The sequence below is a fragment of the Limanda limanda genome, chromosome 11 (genome assembly GCF_963576545.1).
Source record: "Limanda limanda chromosome 11, fLimLim1.1, whole genome shotgun sequence".
Lineage (NCBI taxonomy): Eukaryota > Metazoa > Chordata > Actinopteri > Pleuronectiformes > Pleuronectidae > Limanda > Limanda limanda.
In genome coordinates, this window is record NC_083646.1 from 6,347,662 (window position 1) to 6,364,823 (window position 17,162).

General features: G+C 39.8%; 1 protein-coding gene and 2 pseudogenes across 1 annotated transcript; all 3 read left to right on the forward strand.

Annotated features, from left to right (window-relative positions):
• The first annotated feature begins 710 nt into the window (after positions 1–710).
• On the forward strand, positions 711–2,587 carry LOC133013903 (interferon-inducible GTPase 5-like; annotated as a pseudogene).
• Positions 2,588–4,339: 1,752 nt separating this feature from the next.
• Positions 4,340–10,871, forward strand: LOC133013904 (B-cell receptor CD22-like). The gene is made up of 14 exons (XM_061080990.1): positions 4,340–4,361; positions 4,521–4,601; positions 5,215–5,490; positions 6,291–6,575; positions 6,866–7,153; positions 7,544–7,819; positions 8,279–8,545; positions 8,742–8,823; positions 8,915–8,978; positions 9,086–9,189; positions 9,411–9,459; positions 10,040–10,134; positions 10,233–10,290; positions 10,408–10,871. Exons 1-14 carry the CDS (start codon positions 4,340–4,342, stop codon positions 10,603–10,605), a joined length of 2,145 nt encoding a protein of 714 aa, XP_060936973.1. The 3' UTR covers positions 10,606–10,871.
• A 577-nt stretch (positions 10,872–11,448) lies between these two features.
• LOC133013905 (interferon-inducible GTPase 5-like) lies at positions 11,449–15,439 on the forward strand (annotated as a pseudogene).
• Positions 15,440–17,162: the final 1,723 nt, after the last annotated feature.

The window sequence follows — 17,162 nt, forward strand, 5'->3', positions numbered from 1 at the left end:
GAAGGCACAGAAGTTACATTACTGAGCTAAAATATAATATATAAATATTTAAAACTGTTGATTAAAGGTTCTGGAGAAAATAGTGAACTCAGCAAAATGTGAGGGATAAACGGTTAAAATCCTTATTTTACAACTTAAAATGTAAATAATGTGAGTGTAAAATGATTGTATTTATAACTTTTGATATAATCTATATATGTAAATGACATGCCATTAGACAAGCAATGCTGAGAATCACTGCTGATTGTTTTTATTGTCCTTTCCAGTTTTGTGAACCTAATCCAAACCAACACACCTGAAATGTAAATATCCTATAGCTCAAAATAAAATGAAATATGTGAGAATAAATGATGAGCTTTTAAGTTTATTGACATTATTGTTGGATTTGTGAATTCGTCACACTACAAAAGTTGTTTCTGAAGATTGCATCTACACACAAAATGCATTGCGTCATGAAATGCACATTATCTTGTGATGCATTTCTATTAACAGACCATGTAAACCTTAGATTAACTTGAGTTAAGCGATAAGTAAAATAAAATCAAGTATATGACTATATCCTGAACTTAAACTCTTGAGTATCAAAAGTAAGTGCTTTTGAGTGTTTAAGAGAGTGAGTGGTTAAGAGAGAGAGAGAGAGAGAGAGAGAGAGAGAGAGAGAGAGAGAGAGAGAGAGAGAGAGAGAGAGAGAGAGAGGAGGAAGTATAAAGATGGACAGTGTAAGTTACAGCGTGTTGGAAAATGAATACAACAGCTTCTCCAGGCAAGAAAGTGTCCTCTGTTATTTCTCTACTGCTGCAGAAAGTGAAGGGTGTGAACCTGAAGTGAGAAGCGTCTTCTGCCCGGGAGGAGAACAGACATCTCCCCTGTACATCACCGACTCAGGTCTGGAGGTCGAGCAGATAGATGATCCACTCCACCTCCTACTCACTCACCCACCGCCCACATACACGCATTTTTAAATAATACCAAGGTCCGGACCTGTATGGAGCTAATTAAGGTACTTCAAATTAAGGTATTTGTCTGGGTCATGCTCTCCTGAACAACTAAAGACATGTGAATGGTCATAAGTTGTAGAGAAGAAGTGTAATTAAAAAACAAGAAATACACAGTTCTCGAGAATATTTACATGTTTACTTTCCACCACTCACAGTGCTGCTAATGAATATAACATCAATATATTATTATTTTTAACCTTTTAGTTCAGGTTTCCTCTAAGTTATTGCTTTATCATTACGACTGCAAAGACAACTGTTTTAACTAATTTTGCCAGAGCCAGTTGTAAACGTGCCTGTTCGATTTGCCACAGCAACTAAAGGCCTTCTGTGGGAATCAGTCCACAGAACCGTTGATGGTCCCAGTCGCCTCTGCTGCAGAGCTGTTTATTCAAAGCTTATCAGACTATTATTTAACGTATTAGGGTTAGGGTTAGATTAAATAGGTTAAATTCCACACTGCACTTCCTTTGGCCCTTAACAATGCACATGTCACGTGTGAAGCCGATAAGATGAACACTTCTCGAGATATGAAAGTCACAGAACAACAGACTAAATAGATAGAGAGATATTAGAGGAATTATTCGATAGATGATAGATCGTATCCATCATATCTGTTCTTTATCAAAGGACATTTTGAGACTCTTCTAATAATTCACTCTATTTCTCTCTGCAGAAATGGCTGATGTTTTCAAAGGCCTGAGGCCCTGTGACCTCAGAGGACGTGGCAGGCTACCCTGACCCTAAACACCCGGACTTCCGCCTTTGGGACCTGCCGCCTGTGCCCGACACCTCCCCATCCCAACCTGAGGGATACATGGATAGAGTTAAATTCCTCCGCTACAACGCTGTCTTCATGGCATTCACACATATGCCCCATCCCAACAGTGTGCAGGTGTTCTTGGAAGCCCGCTCACTGCAGAGACAAACGGTGTACTGGGTTCTCTTAGCTTCGGTGGGAGATCCAGAGAAGAGCCTGGAAGAGAAGAGGAAAGTCAGTCTGGAAACACTGAAGTCAGACCCTCCACCCTGGAGAAGACTTCCCTGGTCTGTTGGACGACTTGGGCAAAGACCTTCCAGAGATCCGAGCCCAAGCCCTTCTCTTGGCTCTCCCGACGCTCACCTCAGCCCTGGTCACCCAGAAAAAGGAGGCCTTCAAAGCTCTGGTATGGGCTGCGGCCTCGCTATCTGGTGGGATGTCTGCCATTCCCGTCCCCCTGGTGGCTTCTAAGGTGGACTCGAGTGTAGCGGTGCGGATCCTGACGAAAGCACAGTTATCTCTGTGCCTGGATGACAAATCAGTCGAGCGACTGGCCCGACAGCGCGGCGTGGAACCCCTGAGACTTAAAGGGCTGCGGACTTGTGCGCTGTCAGGGGAGGTTACCAAAGGGGAAGTGAAGAGGCGGCTGGCGGCAGCAGAACAGGACTTGGCCACGGTGTAGTCAAAGCTGGTGGAGATGGCCATGCCCAGACACGCCCGTTATGCCAGCCGCTCCTTCACCGCCATGCTGCAAGATCTGAACGGAGCCATTGATGAAATGGCGTCTGATGGCGAGAAGATCGTGGCTGCAGCTCTCGAGGAGGGGGAGTGAAATGCTTTTCTCTGTGTGCGATGTTTCCTGTTTACGTGTTATTCACCTGCACTTTTATGTTTATTCAACTCTCCACAAACCCTTTTGATAAGTTTTCACATTGTTAGATGAAGTTTTAAATAGAGACACTATGAATACTATGTGAGCATTAATTCTCCAAATAAATATGTCGTAATGAAAACTGCTCTGTGCCTGATAACAAGACTTCACCACAAACTACAGGGGAGGTGCATCTGCGTGCAGATACTGTGAGAAGCTGAAAACGCTATCACTGTAATCATCACACCTACAAGAAGTTGTTTTCTGTCTTGCATGACAGGGGATACAAATACATTTTCTGCATCCCCCTTTCAAAGTGTGAAAACTTCAGTTTTTCTGTAAAGTCTCATTCTCGGAGTGAGGCTTTGTGTGACAGACTGATACAAGTGGGTCCTATGAGGTAAGAACAAGCTTCTATGGTTATTTAGCTCCTCATTAAGTTAATCTACTAGAGTAAAATATAGTGTTTCAGAAGTTTTATTTACAGTTAATACACTGAATTTTTCTTAATAAAATTCATAATAATTTAAAACCCCTTTTCTTCAATTCAGTTGAAAAGAATTTTTCTAAATGAAAACTCAACTAACTTTTGACAGACGTTTTACAGTAAAAAGACAAAGTTTTGTGATCTTATGATGTTTTTATCCACTTTTCAATTTTTATTTGCTTCAGAAATCCAGTTGTAGTCCCACATGAGATGGAGGCTCAAACAGTCACGTGGCTGGTTTTTCTGGCCCTGATAAAACGTAAGGCTTTTATTTCTCCACTTTGAAAACAATGTTTTATATTTTTTCCAACATTTGCATCAAAGATTAACTGACTTCTCCACTTGTGTTTTCATCGACAGATGTTTCTACAAGTGACCCTGGAAGCCCAATCAAAGGTATGTACAGTAAAAATCTGAATATTAAAATACATTTCAGAACGTACATAAAATTACGATTAGTTGACAAATGTTTCCTTCATGCCCCAAACAACCAAGGCTCGTCCGGGTGGAAATATAATTAATAACCAAATATATATATGAAAAGTGAACATTTGAACATAAACCAGTGATAAAACCTACAGAATCCATCTTTGAGATCATTTTAGTTGATTTTTACATTTTTACTTTCTAGCTTGGTCCATGTCCCATTTACTAAAATTCAGGAAGTAAGATAAATACCGCAGTCAGGCACCAGGTGGCGATCTAAACACTTTGGCTTCACTTTTAGTCGATGGTTTGAACTCTTCTAGATCAGTTATGACTCCAATGCAGTTTGGCTAAAGCTTCACTCTACAAAGTTTCCCAGTCGCGTCAGCTACAAAAATCTTAAAAGAATAAATAATCGAACAAGACTAGACCTACGTAAAATCAGTGAATGAAGTAAGATAAATAGTCTGTGTTCAGCTCCTGACTCAGTCTGCTGTATGTCCTCGTTCAGGCTGTTTCAGAGCCTCAGGGCTCTTGTTTCAAAAGCCTTGTCCCCTAAATTTGTCTAAGTACAATAAATCGTATCAGCTGGACTGATGAAGAGGAGTGTAGGAGCTTCAGGAGAGGAGCTCCCTTGAACACAGATTGTTGGATTTTTTGCTCTGCAGAACTTTTACATTTACAAGAAACCTATGTAACACAGACTAGAGGGAAGACAAACAATACAAATCATAATGTGCCTTCTTTAAAGAAGATTCTGCTTCCTGTCTACAGACCCGCCCACTGAACCTAAACTGTCTATGAGTTCTGAGGTCACAGAAGGTCAGACCATCACCATCAGCTGCACTGTTGAAAGTTTCCCACAGTCAACTCTCTCCTTGATGAAGACCAACACAAAACATCAGTTTTTAATAATCAATGAAAATAATCTTAATTCACGACCCATCAACTCTCTCTACCACACGTTTACTGTGACTTCAGCCGACGCTGGCTGGTACGTCTGCCGTGCCCAGAACACTGAGGGTTACAAGGACAGCGAGCAGAAGGAAATGGTGGTGAAATGTGAGTGTTTCAGCTGCTGCTTTTTTTTTAACCAAACAGATCAAAACAAATCTTCCCTTAAAAAATCTATTTATGCTAAAGTAACTTTTCTAATGTACTTTTCTATTAACTATTACTTCTGACAGTTGAAACAAAAGCACCTGAGAAATGAATTACCTAAAGTAAATGTGTCTGTTTGATTAAGTACTGTAGAGCTTAAAAATATCAATAAATTACCAGACCCTATATAAAGTAATTTAATCTATTAATAATTGATAATAATGATCCAGTAATGTTACGTGGTGCCACTCTACCAATTGCCAATGTATTTCTTTCACCAGAGTAAAGTATAATTCTGTTGATATGAAGCCTTGTGTCTTTAAGCAGTTATACGTTTTCTAATAGTTTAATTTGTGGTGTCATGCAATATATTCTTTCACACAGGTTTGTATATATTATGCTCCTTTATATAAATTAGTCCACTATCTGCAAACATACTTTGATTTACACCCTGATGAAATAAAAATATATATATATATATTCATTCACATACATTCTATATTATAAAGACAATTATATTGGACAGTGGTTAAATCTGACAATTCTCTGTTTTCTATATTTTTGGTTATTGCAGACCGTCCCAAACATGTGAAAGTTCAAGCCAATCCTGGTCTTGAGGTGAATGAAAATGTGTTGTTGACACTGAGCTGTTCTGCCGAGTCCAACCCACCAGTGAGCTCTGTCACCTGGAGGAAGACGACTGATTGGAGAGAGGAAATCATCCAACAGACTCAGACTCAGACCTTCAGGGTGAATTCAGCCAGTCCCTCTGACAGTGGACTGTACAGCTGTGAAGCCACCAATGACATTGGAAGTGAAAAGTCACAGCCAGCTGAGGTTAAAGTCAGATGTGAGTAAAATGATGCACTTGTGATGGTGAATGGATAAACAAGGAGGATATATTCTACATTACTGAGTATAAAGTAAATACTGATCAGACATGCGGGTTCCAAAAAGAAGAAACATTGCTACACAATGTCAAAAACACCACAGGGTTCTTCTAGCTATTGTGTAAATTAATTAATTCATTAAACTTATCCAACATTTCTTTGAACTGAAAACGTCTATTTCAACATAACTAAAGTGGCCTGTTGTCATAACTTGATTTATTTAGATAGCACTTCTCAAAACAGCGTTAAAAAGTGCTTCCCAAATAACAAAAAAAGGAAAACACATGAAAATATGAATATTGCTATAAAAACGAATAAAATAATCTGTCATAAAAGAGCAAATAAAAGAATATAACCTAGACCTACGTTAAATTAGTGAATGAAGTAAGAAGAAAGTATGTTTTCAGCTACTGACTCAGTTTGCTTTATGTCCACGTTCAGGCTGTTTCAGAGCCTCAGGGCTCTAGTTTTAAAAGCTTCTTCCCCAACTTTGTCCTCGTGTAATGATCACATTTGAATTCTGAACAACAATCGTCTGCATAGTATTCACAATATTACCTTCTTAGTTGAGGGTCACTCACATAGCTAGTGTCTTGGTCCAGATTTGTCCTGGGCCACGAGAAGACCAGAAGTCCCGGATCATTGCCTGAAGTGGCCCACATCCGTGTGCTATCTGGGTTGTGAATTAACCTGAAAGAATCTTCTGTGTCAGATTCACATGTTGTTGAGATAAAGGTCTTTTCACTTGGCTTTTTTCCAGATAAGCCGAGGAAGACAAGCATTTCTGTCAGTGGCTCTTCTAACAACCAAGTGAAAGTTGGTGGTTCTCTCACGTTAACCTGTGACACCGATGCCAATCCTGCCCCGACGACTTACTCCTGGTACCGCAGCAAAAATCAACAAACTGACTATCGGTGGAGGCCGTCAAACAGACGAGAGCTGAGTTTAACAATAAAAAGAGCAGATGAAGCTTGTTACAGATGCAGCGCCTCAAACCTCATTGGTGAAGGGGATGAGAGTCAACCAGTGTGCATACAAGTACTGTGTAAGTACTGTGATGTTTCCAATGATTTTTACTTGAATTCAAATACTTTGGTCATCTGCTTCCAGCTTGTGTGTGAAATGTCAGTCTCTGCTCTCGCTTTAAATTACTTTCATGAGGGGGCGTGCCCGATTAGCCAATAGGTGAGCATGGTGCAGTTGTGGGGTCATAACTTCAGGAGAGGAGCTCCCTTTACCGCTGAAAAAAAACTTTTGTAACACAGACTAGAGGGAAGAAAAACAATAAAATCATAATGTGCATTCTTTAAAGAACATTCTGCTTCCTGTCTACAGACCCGCCCACTGAACCTATACTGTCTATTAGGTCTGAGGTCATAGAAGGTCAGACCATCACCATCAGCTGCACTGTTGAAAGTTTCCCACAGTCAACTCTCACCTTGATGAGGAACGACAAATATCATCAGTCTTTAAAAATCACAGAAAATAATCTTAATTCACGACCCATCAACTCTCTCTCCCACAAGTTTAATGTGACTTCAGCTGACGCTGGCTGGTACTTCTGCTGTGCCAAGAACACTGAGGGCTCAAAGGACAGCAAGCAGAAGGAGCTGGTGGTGAAATGTGAGTGTTCCAGCTGCGGCGTTTTTTTTCAACCAAACAGATTTTTCTATAAAATGTTCTATTACTTCTGACAGTTCTCTGTAATTCTTCCAGCAGAGTAAAGTATTCTTATGTTGATATGAAGCCTTGTGACTTTAAGTGTTCTTGTGATATTATTCAACACCACAATAGTATAAATTGTGTTTTAATGCAATGTATTGTTTTCACAGGTTGGATTGTTATTGTGCACAACTATATAAATAACTACACTACCTACAAACCTACTGTGAAATCAACCCTCATGAAATAAAAAACATATATTATGCAGGTCATTCTATATTATAAAGACCATTATACTGGACAGTGGTTAAACCCGACAGTTCTCTGTTTTCTATATTTTGGTTACTGCAGACAGTCCCAAACATGTGACAGTTCAAGCCAATCCTGGTCTTGATGTGAAGGAAAATGTGTTGCTGACACTGAGCTGTTCTGCCGAGTCCAACCCACCAGTGAGCTCTGTCACCTGGAGGAAGACGACTGATGGGAGAGAGGAAATCGTCCAACAGACTCAGACTCAGACCTTCAGGGTGAATTCAGCCAGTCCCTCTGACAGTGGACTGTACAGCTGTGAAGCCACCAATGACATTGGAAGTGGAAAGTCACAGCCAGCTGAGGTTAAAGTCAGATGTGAGTAGAATGATGCACTTGTGATGGTGAATGGATAAACAAGGACGATATATTCTACATTACTGTGTATAAAGTAAATACTGATCAGACGTGCTGGTTCTAAAAAGAAGAAAACATTACTCCACAAGGTGATGTCCTTCAACACAAAGTTTAGCAAACCTGATAAAAATGATGAAGTTAAAATAGGAACAGTAACTTAACATCAGTGGCTGTAGTTTGTTTCAAAGAGAAATTGACGAGACAATCATTGAAGGTTTCACCAGGTGAATCTAAAACCAGTCTGTTTTGTCTTTTATTGTTTTAATGCCCATCAACTGGTTTGGAAACTTGTTTCACATTTTTCTCAGTCTGGCATTAAAGAGCAGCAATAATGTCACTTCATTTGTTGTGTTATTCATGTTTGATCTTTGCTGATGTTCAGAAAATGACGTTGTCTTATCTCCTGAATTTCCCGGCTAGTTTCTCCAAAACACACACACATCACAGAGTCGGCAGAGAAGCAGGAGCCTGACGGGAGGAGCTCCGTGATGCTGAGCTGCTTCAGTCACAGCTTTCCCCCAGTCCAACACTACTCATGGTACAGGAAGAGTCAGGGAGAGGAAAAGGATGAAATTGTGTCCGAGAATCAAAACCACACAGTGTACTCAAACCAGCCAGGAGTCTACTACTGCCTAGCACAAAATGAAGTAGATCACAATTTGTCTGATCCCGTTCATCTGTTTGAACGTGAGTGAATTTCAATTGTTGTGTTTTATCAGGAGACATGTGGAAAGTTTAACAGCCTCTGGTTGTCCGTCCATAAGTTCTCTGTCCCACACTTTCACATAAACACATATGTAGAATCAAGGAGTAATTGATTTGACTTTGGAAGCATGGGTCAAAGGTCAAGCTATATAGGATGCTCTCTCTCTTTTAGCAACAGGAAACTATCCGCACATCCTGAAGTTCCTCGTTCCTGCTCTATTTGTCCTAATGCTTATCATCTTAATCGTCGTAGTTTTAAGGTGAATGAATAAGAAGTGCAATTGATTAAATAATTACATTTCAGAGATGGTCTGGCATGTGCAACCACATCATGTCTCTCTATGTTTTCAGATACAGGAGGAAAAAATCTATTCAACAAGGAACAACAAACATCAAATCCCCCTCTGTTTTTTTGGTGATGAAACATTTGTTTAAGCCATTCTACTTCTCTATTGAAAACCCCCGGACAGAACTGACATATCCTGTGTATGTGTGTGTGTGTGTGTGTTTACATAATTTAAGGGTTCGTGTAATGGTACCAGGAGGAGGAGTCTGACACATGAGAATGTCTCAGAGCAGTTGAGGCGTCCAGAGGCCCAACGACGCCAGCCTCTTCCAGACAGCACGTAAGACCACACCCACTCAACACACTGTCCCCACCCAGGACAAGGAACACTGTGTGTGACAGAGTCAGACATGGACTGCTGCTCATGCTAGAGTCAAAGCATCCATTTATTTTCTAGATCCTCTGACATGAATGGCACAATGAATGTCTGCCCTGTTATTTATAATAGTCGTTCACTCTGTGTGAAAGTATTTATTCTTATATATCTTTTATATTCCACAGGCCTCCGACCGACATCAACGCTGTTTACAGCATTTTGAGTCTGCCCCAGGTGAGTCCCGGGTTGAGACAACACTTTAAACTAGAAAACAAGAAATTAAAACAATCACATATGGAGACTTGAGCAAAACTCAAGAATATTTATATTAAAAAGAATTTAATTCAAAGTGTCTGGTCATGGTGGCCTGTTGTCAGATCCTTGTCTTAGCACAATAGATTTTTTATATAATTAAACTACCAGTTATTGAAACTTCTAAATCTATTTCTAATTGGCTATTTGTATATTGCAAATCGTAGCAAACAGGGATTATTGAGAGTATAGGTATAAGATTCAGGATATTTAAGCCTCTGCTTCATCACTTCTGACCTGTTACAGCTGTAAAACTACTAATTCTTCTAAATACTCCAAATTATGTCATAATTTCAATAATATGTTATCAAATATGTTTTAATGATGATACTACAAAGCCACCGAAGTCCAAGTATGTTTCATTTGTTTTATTTTGAGTTCACACGATGTAAGGATCTGAAACAAAACAACAACATTAGATTAGATCTAAAAATTGATCAAGAATGAAGTGCTTCAGTTGCTGCTTGATCATCACTGATGTTTTCTGTCTGCATCTGCTCAGGCTGCCTCTGCACAAAACCCAACGAGACGGCAAGCTGGAAACACCAAGGACAATTCTGCCAACTACGCTCCTCTGAACTTTAAGAATAAGCTAAAGTGAGAATTGAATCTTTGTTTTACAATTCCAGAACAAAAAAGGTGATATTGATCAGCTCACGTCATGTTGATATTTCTTTTTCAAGGACGAAGCAAAGAAAGGTGAAAGAAGACCCTGTGTATGCGAAGGTGTCCAAGCCAACAAGAGTTAAAAAGGTCAGGAACTGTGACCTCTCATTTCGTGATATCAGTCTGTATATTTTGCTATTAGTTGAATTTAATCCAGAAAGTGTTCCATAAATAATCTATAAACTACCTTCACTCTCATCCTAGAATGAACCAATGAACCTGCAGGACTATGAAAACATTAGTAATGCAACAGCACGTGCACCAACATCTCCAAATCTATTTGACGACCACACCAGTGAAGGTGAAGTTGAGCTGAACTTTCCACAGGTGAGATTCACAGCGACGCCCCGACGTCAGACGACCAACAGAGACTCCAGCAGCTCACACCAAGATGAGAGTTAATACTCTGACGTCAGGATTTGACCTGAGATGTTCTCGTCCTGCTTTTTACAGCTACCTCGGGCCTGAGGAAGTTTATATTCACAATAAGTCATCACAGAGAGTCTGAAGAGTTCATGTTTTAAACCAGGTTGCCAGTTGGAGTATTTTAAAACTAGTTATCAATAAGAAACAGAAGTAACATTACTGAGCTAAAATATTATATATAAATATTTGAAATGTCAATTAAAGGTTCTGGAGAAAACAGTGAACATAGCAAAATGTGAGGGACAAACGGTTAAAATGCTTATTTTTCAACTTAAAATGTAAATAATAATTAAAGTGTAAAATGATTGTATTAATAAGTTTTTATATAATCTATACATATAAATGACATGCAGTTAGACAAGAAATGCTGAGAATCACTGCTGAATGTTTTTTTTTGTGCTTTCCAGTATTGTGAACTTAATCCAAACCCACACACCTGAAATGTAAATATCCTGTTGCTCAAAATAAAATGAAATATATTGGGACAAATTATGAACTTTAAGGTTTATTGACATTATTGTTGGATTTGTGAATATGTCACAGCACAAAAGGGTTTCTGAAGAATGCATGTAAACACAGAAAGCATTGCATCATGAAATGGACATTATCTTGTGATGCAATTCTATTGACAGACCATGTAAACCTTAGATTTACTTGAGTTAATGAATAAGTAAAATAAAATCAATTACATGACTATATCATGAACTTAAACTGTTAATTATCCAAAGTAAAAGTACAAATTCTGAGACATTAGGATATTATTAGATACGTTATTAGATTTTCATACAGGTGTATCAATGAGTAAGTGTTTTAGTTGCCATGGAGCCAGGCCCGTAGCCGGAGGGCAGTATCCCCAGATCTAAATATGCATTAAGATGTATGGAGAGCAGCTATTGGTTAACAGTAGCTTCAAAACCATGTCAGTGGGCAATAGCATACATGATTTACCATTGTGTTTGAGTTTGCATAATTTTGTATTTAAGCTATCAAAACGTGTCTCAAACAGTGCATCCACAGAAGCAAAATGTGTTTAACAGTAAATACCATATTATTTTGCTACCTACGCTGGGTGTGTATTAACCTTGACCCTGTAAGTTCCATTATATTGCCAAAGAATATCTGATTATTACATTGTTTGAACAGGATCCGAACAGTCTTTGTAACAGCACAGCAATATAATACTGATTCTGTCCTGGATGGGAACAGTGGGTGCACTGGTCCTTCTCTCTCATCATCACCACCTTTCTGTTTTTCTTTCTTGGGCTTGACTTCAGCCTCTTGTGCCTTCCCAAAGGAAAGTGTGTCTGAAGAAATCTCTTCATTTGAATCTCAGTGAAGAAACACAACAACACAGCTCATATATTTACATAGTAACAGTGCAGAGTAGATTCTGTAGGTTCTGTCGCGTTGTACGAGTAGAGCGGCTCCTTTAAGAAAGTGCTTCCATGTGTTTAAGAAGAGAAGAGAAGCGAGAGAGAGAGAGAGAGAGAGAGAGAGAGAGAGAGAGAGAGAGAGAGAGAGAGAGAGAGAGAGAGAGAGAGAGAAAGATGGACAGTGTCCGTTAGTGTGTTGGAAAATGAATACAACAGCTTCTCCAGACAAGAAGAAGAGTCCTCTGTTATTTCTCTACTGCTGCAGAAAGTGAAGGGTGTGAACCTGAAGTGAGAAGCGGCTTCAGCCCGGGAGGAGAACAGACATCTCCCCTGTACGTCACCGACTCCGGTCTGGAGGTCGAGCAGGAGACCAGTGGCGTCACTAGGCTGTTTTATTCGGGGCTAAAGCCCCGGATCTAATTTGATTAGCCCCGAATCTAATTTTTTGGTAAAAAAAAAAAAAAAAAAAAAAAAATCGACTTTCCGACGGTCCTTGAACGCCCCTCATTTACCGCACGAGAACAGAGCAACAAGTGCGTCAGTACACTTCAGCAGCCAGTCTCTCACTGTTTACAACAGGTGAGTAGTGAGCACAAGCCCTAGATTTCACAATGTCTTTATTATATGTCAGTAATTAAAATGTCTGTAAACGTTTTGAAAACCTTACTTATGGTAAATGTATATAATGTTATAATTGAATACAAATGTATATCATGTACTTTGTCTGCAACTAGAATGCTCTAGCTAGCTAACGTTAATGACTAGTAGTGTGATGGACCAGAGGCATTAAGCCTGCTACTATATCTATTATTTTCGTCTGTAGTCTAAATGACCGCTTTGTACATGAAAGTTGATGACAATAATATGAAGATATGATATGAAATTAAAAGAATAACAGCTGGAAATATTTATGTTAATACATGATTCTCATGGCAACAGGGAATGAGACCGGCTGCATAAGTGTACTGACTCATTTGTGCTCAAAGGACAAAGGTCCAAAGAAAGGAGCAAGAAACAGTGAAACGAGTGAAAATAAAAAGTTCACTACAAACAAGAAATGAACAAAGAAAGACAATACATGTAGAGTAACAGTTAATAATACACAGACAAATGTACAAGTATACACAATATGGAAAGTGTAAAGTAAAGACAGATATACTGTAGAAGAAAAGAAATGAACAAAGACAAACGCATGACTACAGAAAGATAAGATGCCTTTTAAACATCTTATCTTTCTGCATTTCTGCATTGTATACTTTTTCAGACATTGTTTACTATTGTGAAACTAATACAAATATGTGAAGAATACATATATGACTATGTGACTCATTTATTATCGAAATGTTTAATGTTGGTGCTTATGAATGAGGCACTTTTTTGTTAAGATAAAGGGAAGTTTGTGAAAATCTATATTTTTACCATTGGTATTAATAAACTGCATACATTGTTTATTTTGTTATTTGTTATTATTTTCAAAAATTGCATGCGCAGTTACGTTTTGGCCCTGGGCTAAGCCCCGGATCTTTCAGAAACCTAGAAACGCCCCTGCAGGAGACGTTAACACTACGTTACCTTGTATATTTACGAGAAGATGATCCACTCCACCTCCTACTCACTCACTCATCGCCCACATACACGCATTTAAAAAAAAATAACGAGGTCCGGACCTGCATGGAGCTGATTAAGTTACTTCAGATGAACGTATTTGTCTGGGTCATGCTCTCCTGAACAACTAAAGACATGAGAAGGGTCATAAGTTGAAGGGAAGAAGTGTTATTAAAAAAAACAAGAAATGCACAGTTCTGGAGAATATTTGCATGTTAATTTCCACCACTAACCATACTGCTTAAGAATATAACATCAATATATTATTATTTTTAACCTTTTAGTTCAGGTTTTCTCTAAGTTAATGCTTTATCATTTCTACTGCAAAGACACCTGTTTTATCTATTGTTACCAGAGCCAGTTGTAAACGTGCCTGTTGGATTTGCCACAGCAACTAAAGGTCGACTGTGGGACTCAGTCCACAGAACCGTTGATGGTGCCAGTCGCCTCTGCTGCAGAGCACTGGTCACCTGTTTATTCAAAGCTTATCAGACTATAATTTAACGTATTAGGGTTAGGGTTAGATTAAATAGATTTAATTCCAAACCTTTCCTTTGGCCCTTAACAATGCACATGTCACCTGTGAAGCCGATAAGATGAACGCTTCTCGAGATATGAAAGTCACAGAACAACAGACTAAATAGATAGAGAGAGATAAGAGGAATTAGTCGATAGATGATAGATAGTATCCATCATATCTGTTCTTTATCAAAGGACTGAGCTTCCTTGACACCCTGAAAGAATCCATAGACAGCAATAAGTTATCAGATGTCAGGGACGCGGTGGAAGATCTCTTGATCAGTAGGATCAACTTGGCTGTGGTGGGAAACCGTGGTTATGGAAAAGACTCCTTCATCAACTCCCTTTGTGGCCTCGGACCTGGGGATGAGGGGGGGGGCAGCTCCTGCTTCGACCCCTGTGGCCTCAGAGGACGTGGCAGGCTACCCTGACCCTGAACACCCTGACTTCCGCCTGTGGGACCTGCCGCCTGTGCCCGACACCTCTCCATTCGAACCTGAGGGATACATGGATAGAGTTAAATTCCTCCGCTACAACGCTGTCTTCATGGCATTCACACATACGCCCCATCCCAACAGTGTGCAGGTGTTCTTGGAAGCCCGCTCACTACAGAGACAAACGGTGTACTGGGTTCTCTTAGCTTCAGTGGGAGATCCAGAGAAGAGCCTGGAAGAGAAGAGGAAAGTCAGTCTGGAAACACTGAGGGTGTGACGCAGCCTAAAGTCTACGTGGTCAGACCCTCCACCCTGGAGAAGTCTGACTTCCCTGCTCTGTTGGACGACTTGGGCAAAGACCTTCCAGAGATCCGAGCCCAAGCTCTTCTCTTGGCTCTCCCGACGCTCACCTCAGCCCTGGTCACACAGAAAAAGGAGGCCTTCAAAGCTCTGGTATGGGCCGCTGCGTCGCTCTCTGGTGGGATGTCTGCCATTCCCGTCCCCCTGGTGGCTTCTAAGGTGGACTCGAGTGTAGCGGTGCGGATCCTGACGAAAGCACAGTTATCTCTGTGCCTGGATGATGAATCAGTTGAACGACTGGCCCGACAGCACGGCGTGGAACCCCTGGGACTTAAAGGGCTGCGTACTTGTGCTCTGTCAGGGGAGGTTACCAAAGGGGAAGTGAAGAGGCGGCTGGCGGCGTCAGAACAGGACTTGGCCACAGTGTCGTCAAAGCTGGTGGAGATGGCCATGCCCAGACACGCCCGTTATGCCAGCCTCTCCTTCACCGCCATGCTGCAAGCTCTAAACGGAGCCATTGATGAAATGGCGTCCGATGGCGAGAAGATCGTGGCTGCAGCTCTCGGGGAGGGGGAGTGAAATGCTTTTCTCTGTGTGAGATGTTTCCTATTTAGGTGTTTTTCACCTGCACTTTTATGTTTATGCAACTCTCCACAAACCCTTTTGATAAGTTTTCACATTGTTAGATGAAGTTTTAAATAGAGACACTATGAATACTATGTGAGCATTAATTCTCCAAATAAATATGTCGTAATGAAAACTGCTGTGTGCCTGTGAACAAGACTTCACCACAAACTACAGGGGAGGTGCATCTGCGTGCAGATACTGTGAGAAGCTGAAAACGCTATCATTGTAATCATCACACCTACAAGAAGCTGTTTTCTGGCTTGCACGATAGGGGATACAAATACATTTTCTGCACCCCCCTTTCAAAGTGTGAAAACTTCAGTTTTTCTGTAAAGTCTCATTCTCGGAGTGAGGCTGTGTGTGACAGATTGATACAAGTGGGTCCTATGAGGTAAGAACAAGCTTCTATGGTTATTTAGCTCCTCATTAAGTTAATCTACTAGAGTAAAATATAGTGTTTCAGAAGTTTTATTTACAGTTAATACACTGAATTTTTGTTAAGAAAATTCATAATAATTTAAAACCCCTTTTCTTCAATTCAGTTGAAAAGAATTTTTTCAAATGAAAACTCAACTAACTTTTAACAGACGTTTTACAGTAAAAAGAGAAGGATCTGTGATCTAATGATGTTTTTATCCACTTTTCAATTTTTATTTGCTTCAGAAATCCAGTTGTAGTCCCACATGAGATGGAGGCTCAGACAGTCACATGGTTGGTTTTTCTGGCCCTAATAAAACGTAAGAATTTTATTTCAACACTTTGAAAACAATGTTTTATATTTTTTCCAACATTTGCATTAAAGATTAACTGACTTCTCCACTTGTGTTTTCAGCGACAGATGTTTCTACAAGTGACTGCGGAAGTCCCGTTAAAGGTATGTACAGTGAAAAATCTGAATATTAAAATACATTTCAGAATATACATAAAATTACAATTAGTGGACAAATCTGTCCTTCATGCCCCAAACAACCAAGGCTCGTCCGGGTGGAAATATAATTAATAACCAAACGTACATGAAAATGAACATTTGAACATAAACCAGTGATAAAAAATACAGAATCCATCTTTGAGATCATTTTAGTTGATGTGCATTTTTACTTTTTAGTTTGGTCCATGTCCCATTAACTTAAATTTAGGAAGTGACACTAGACACTAGACACTTTGGCTTCACTTTTAGTCGATGGTTTGAACTCTTCTAGATCAGTTATGACTCTAGAGCAGTTTGGCTAAAGCTCCACCCTACATAGTTTCCCAGTCAAGTCGGCTACAAAAATCATAAAAGAATAAATAAACGAATAAAAACTAGACCTACGTAAAATCAGTGAATGGAGTAAGATAAAAGTGTGTTTTCAGCTCCTGACTCAGTCTGCTGTATGTCCTCGTTCAGGCTGTTTCAGAGCCTCAGGGCTCTGGTTTCAAAAGCTTTGTCTTAGTACAATATCGTATCAGCTGGACTGATGAAGAGGAGTTTAGGAGCTTCAGGAAAGGAGCTCCCTTTACCACAGATTGTTGGATTTTTTGCTCTGCAGAACTTTTACATTTACAAGAAACCTATGTCACACAGACTAGAGGGAAAACATTAAATGAAATCATAATATGCTTTCTTTCTCTCTACAGACTCGACCACTGAACCTATTCTTTCTATGAGTTCTGAGGTAACAGAAGGTCAGACCAT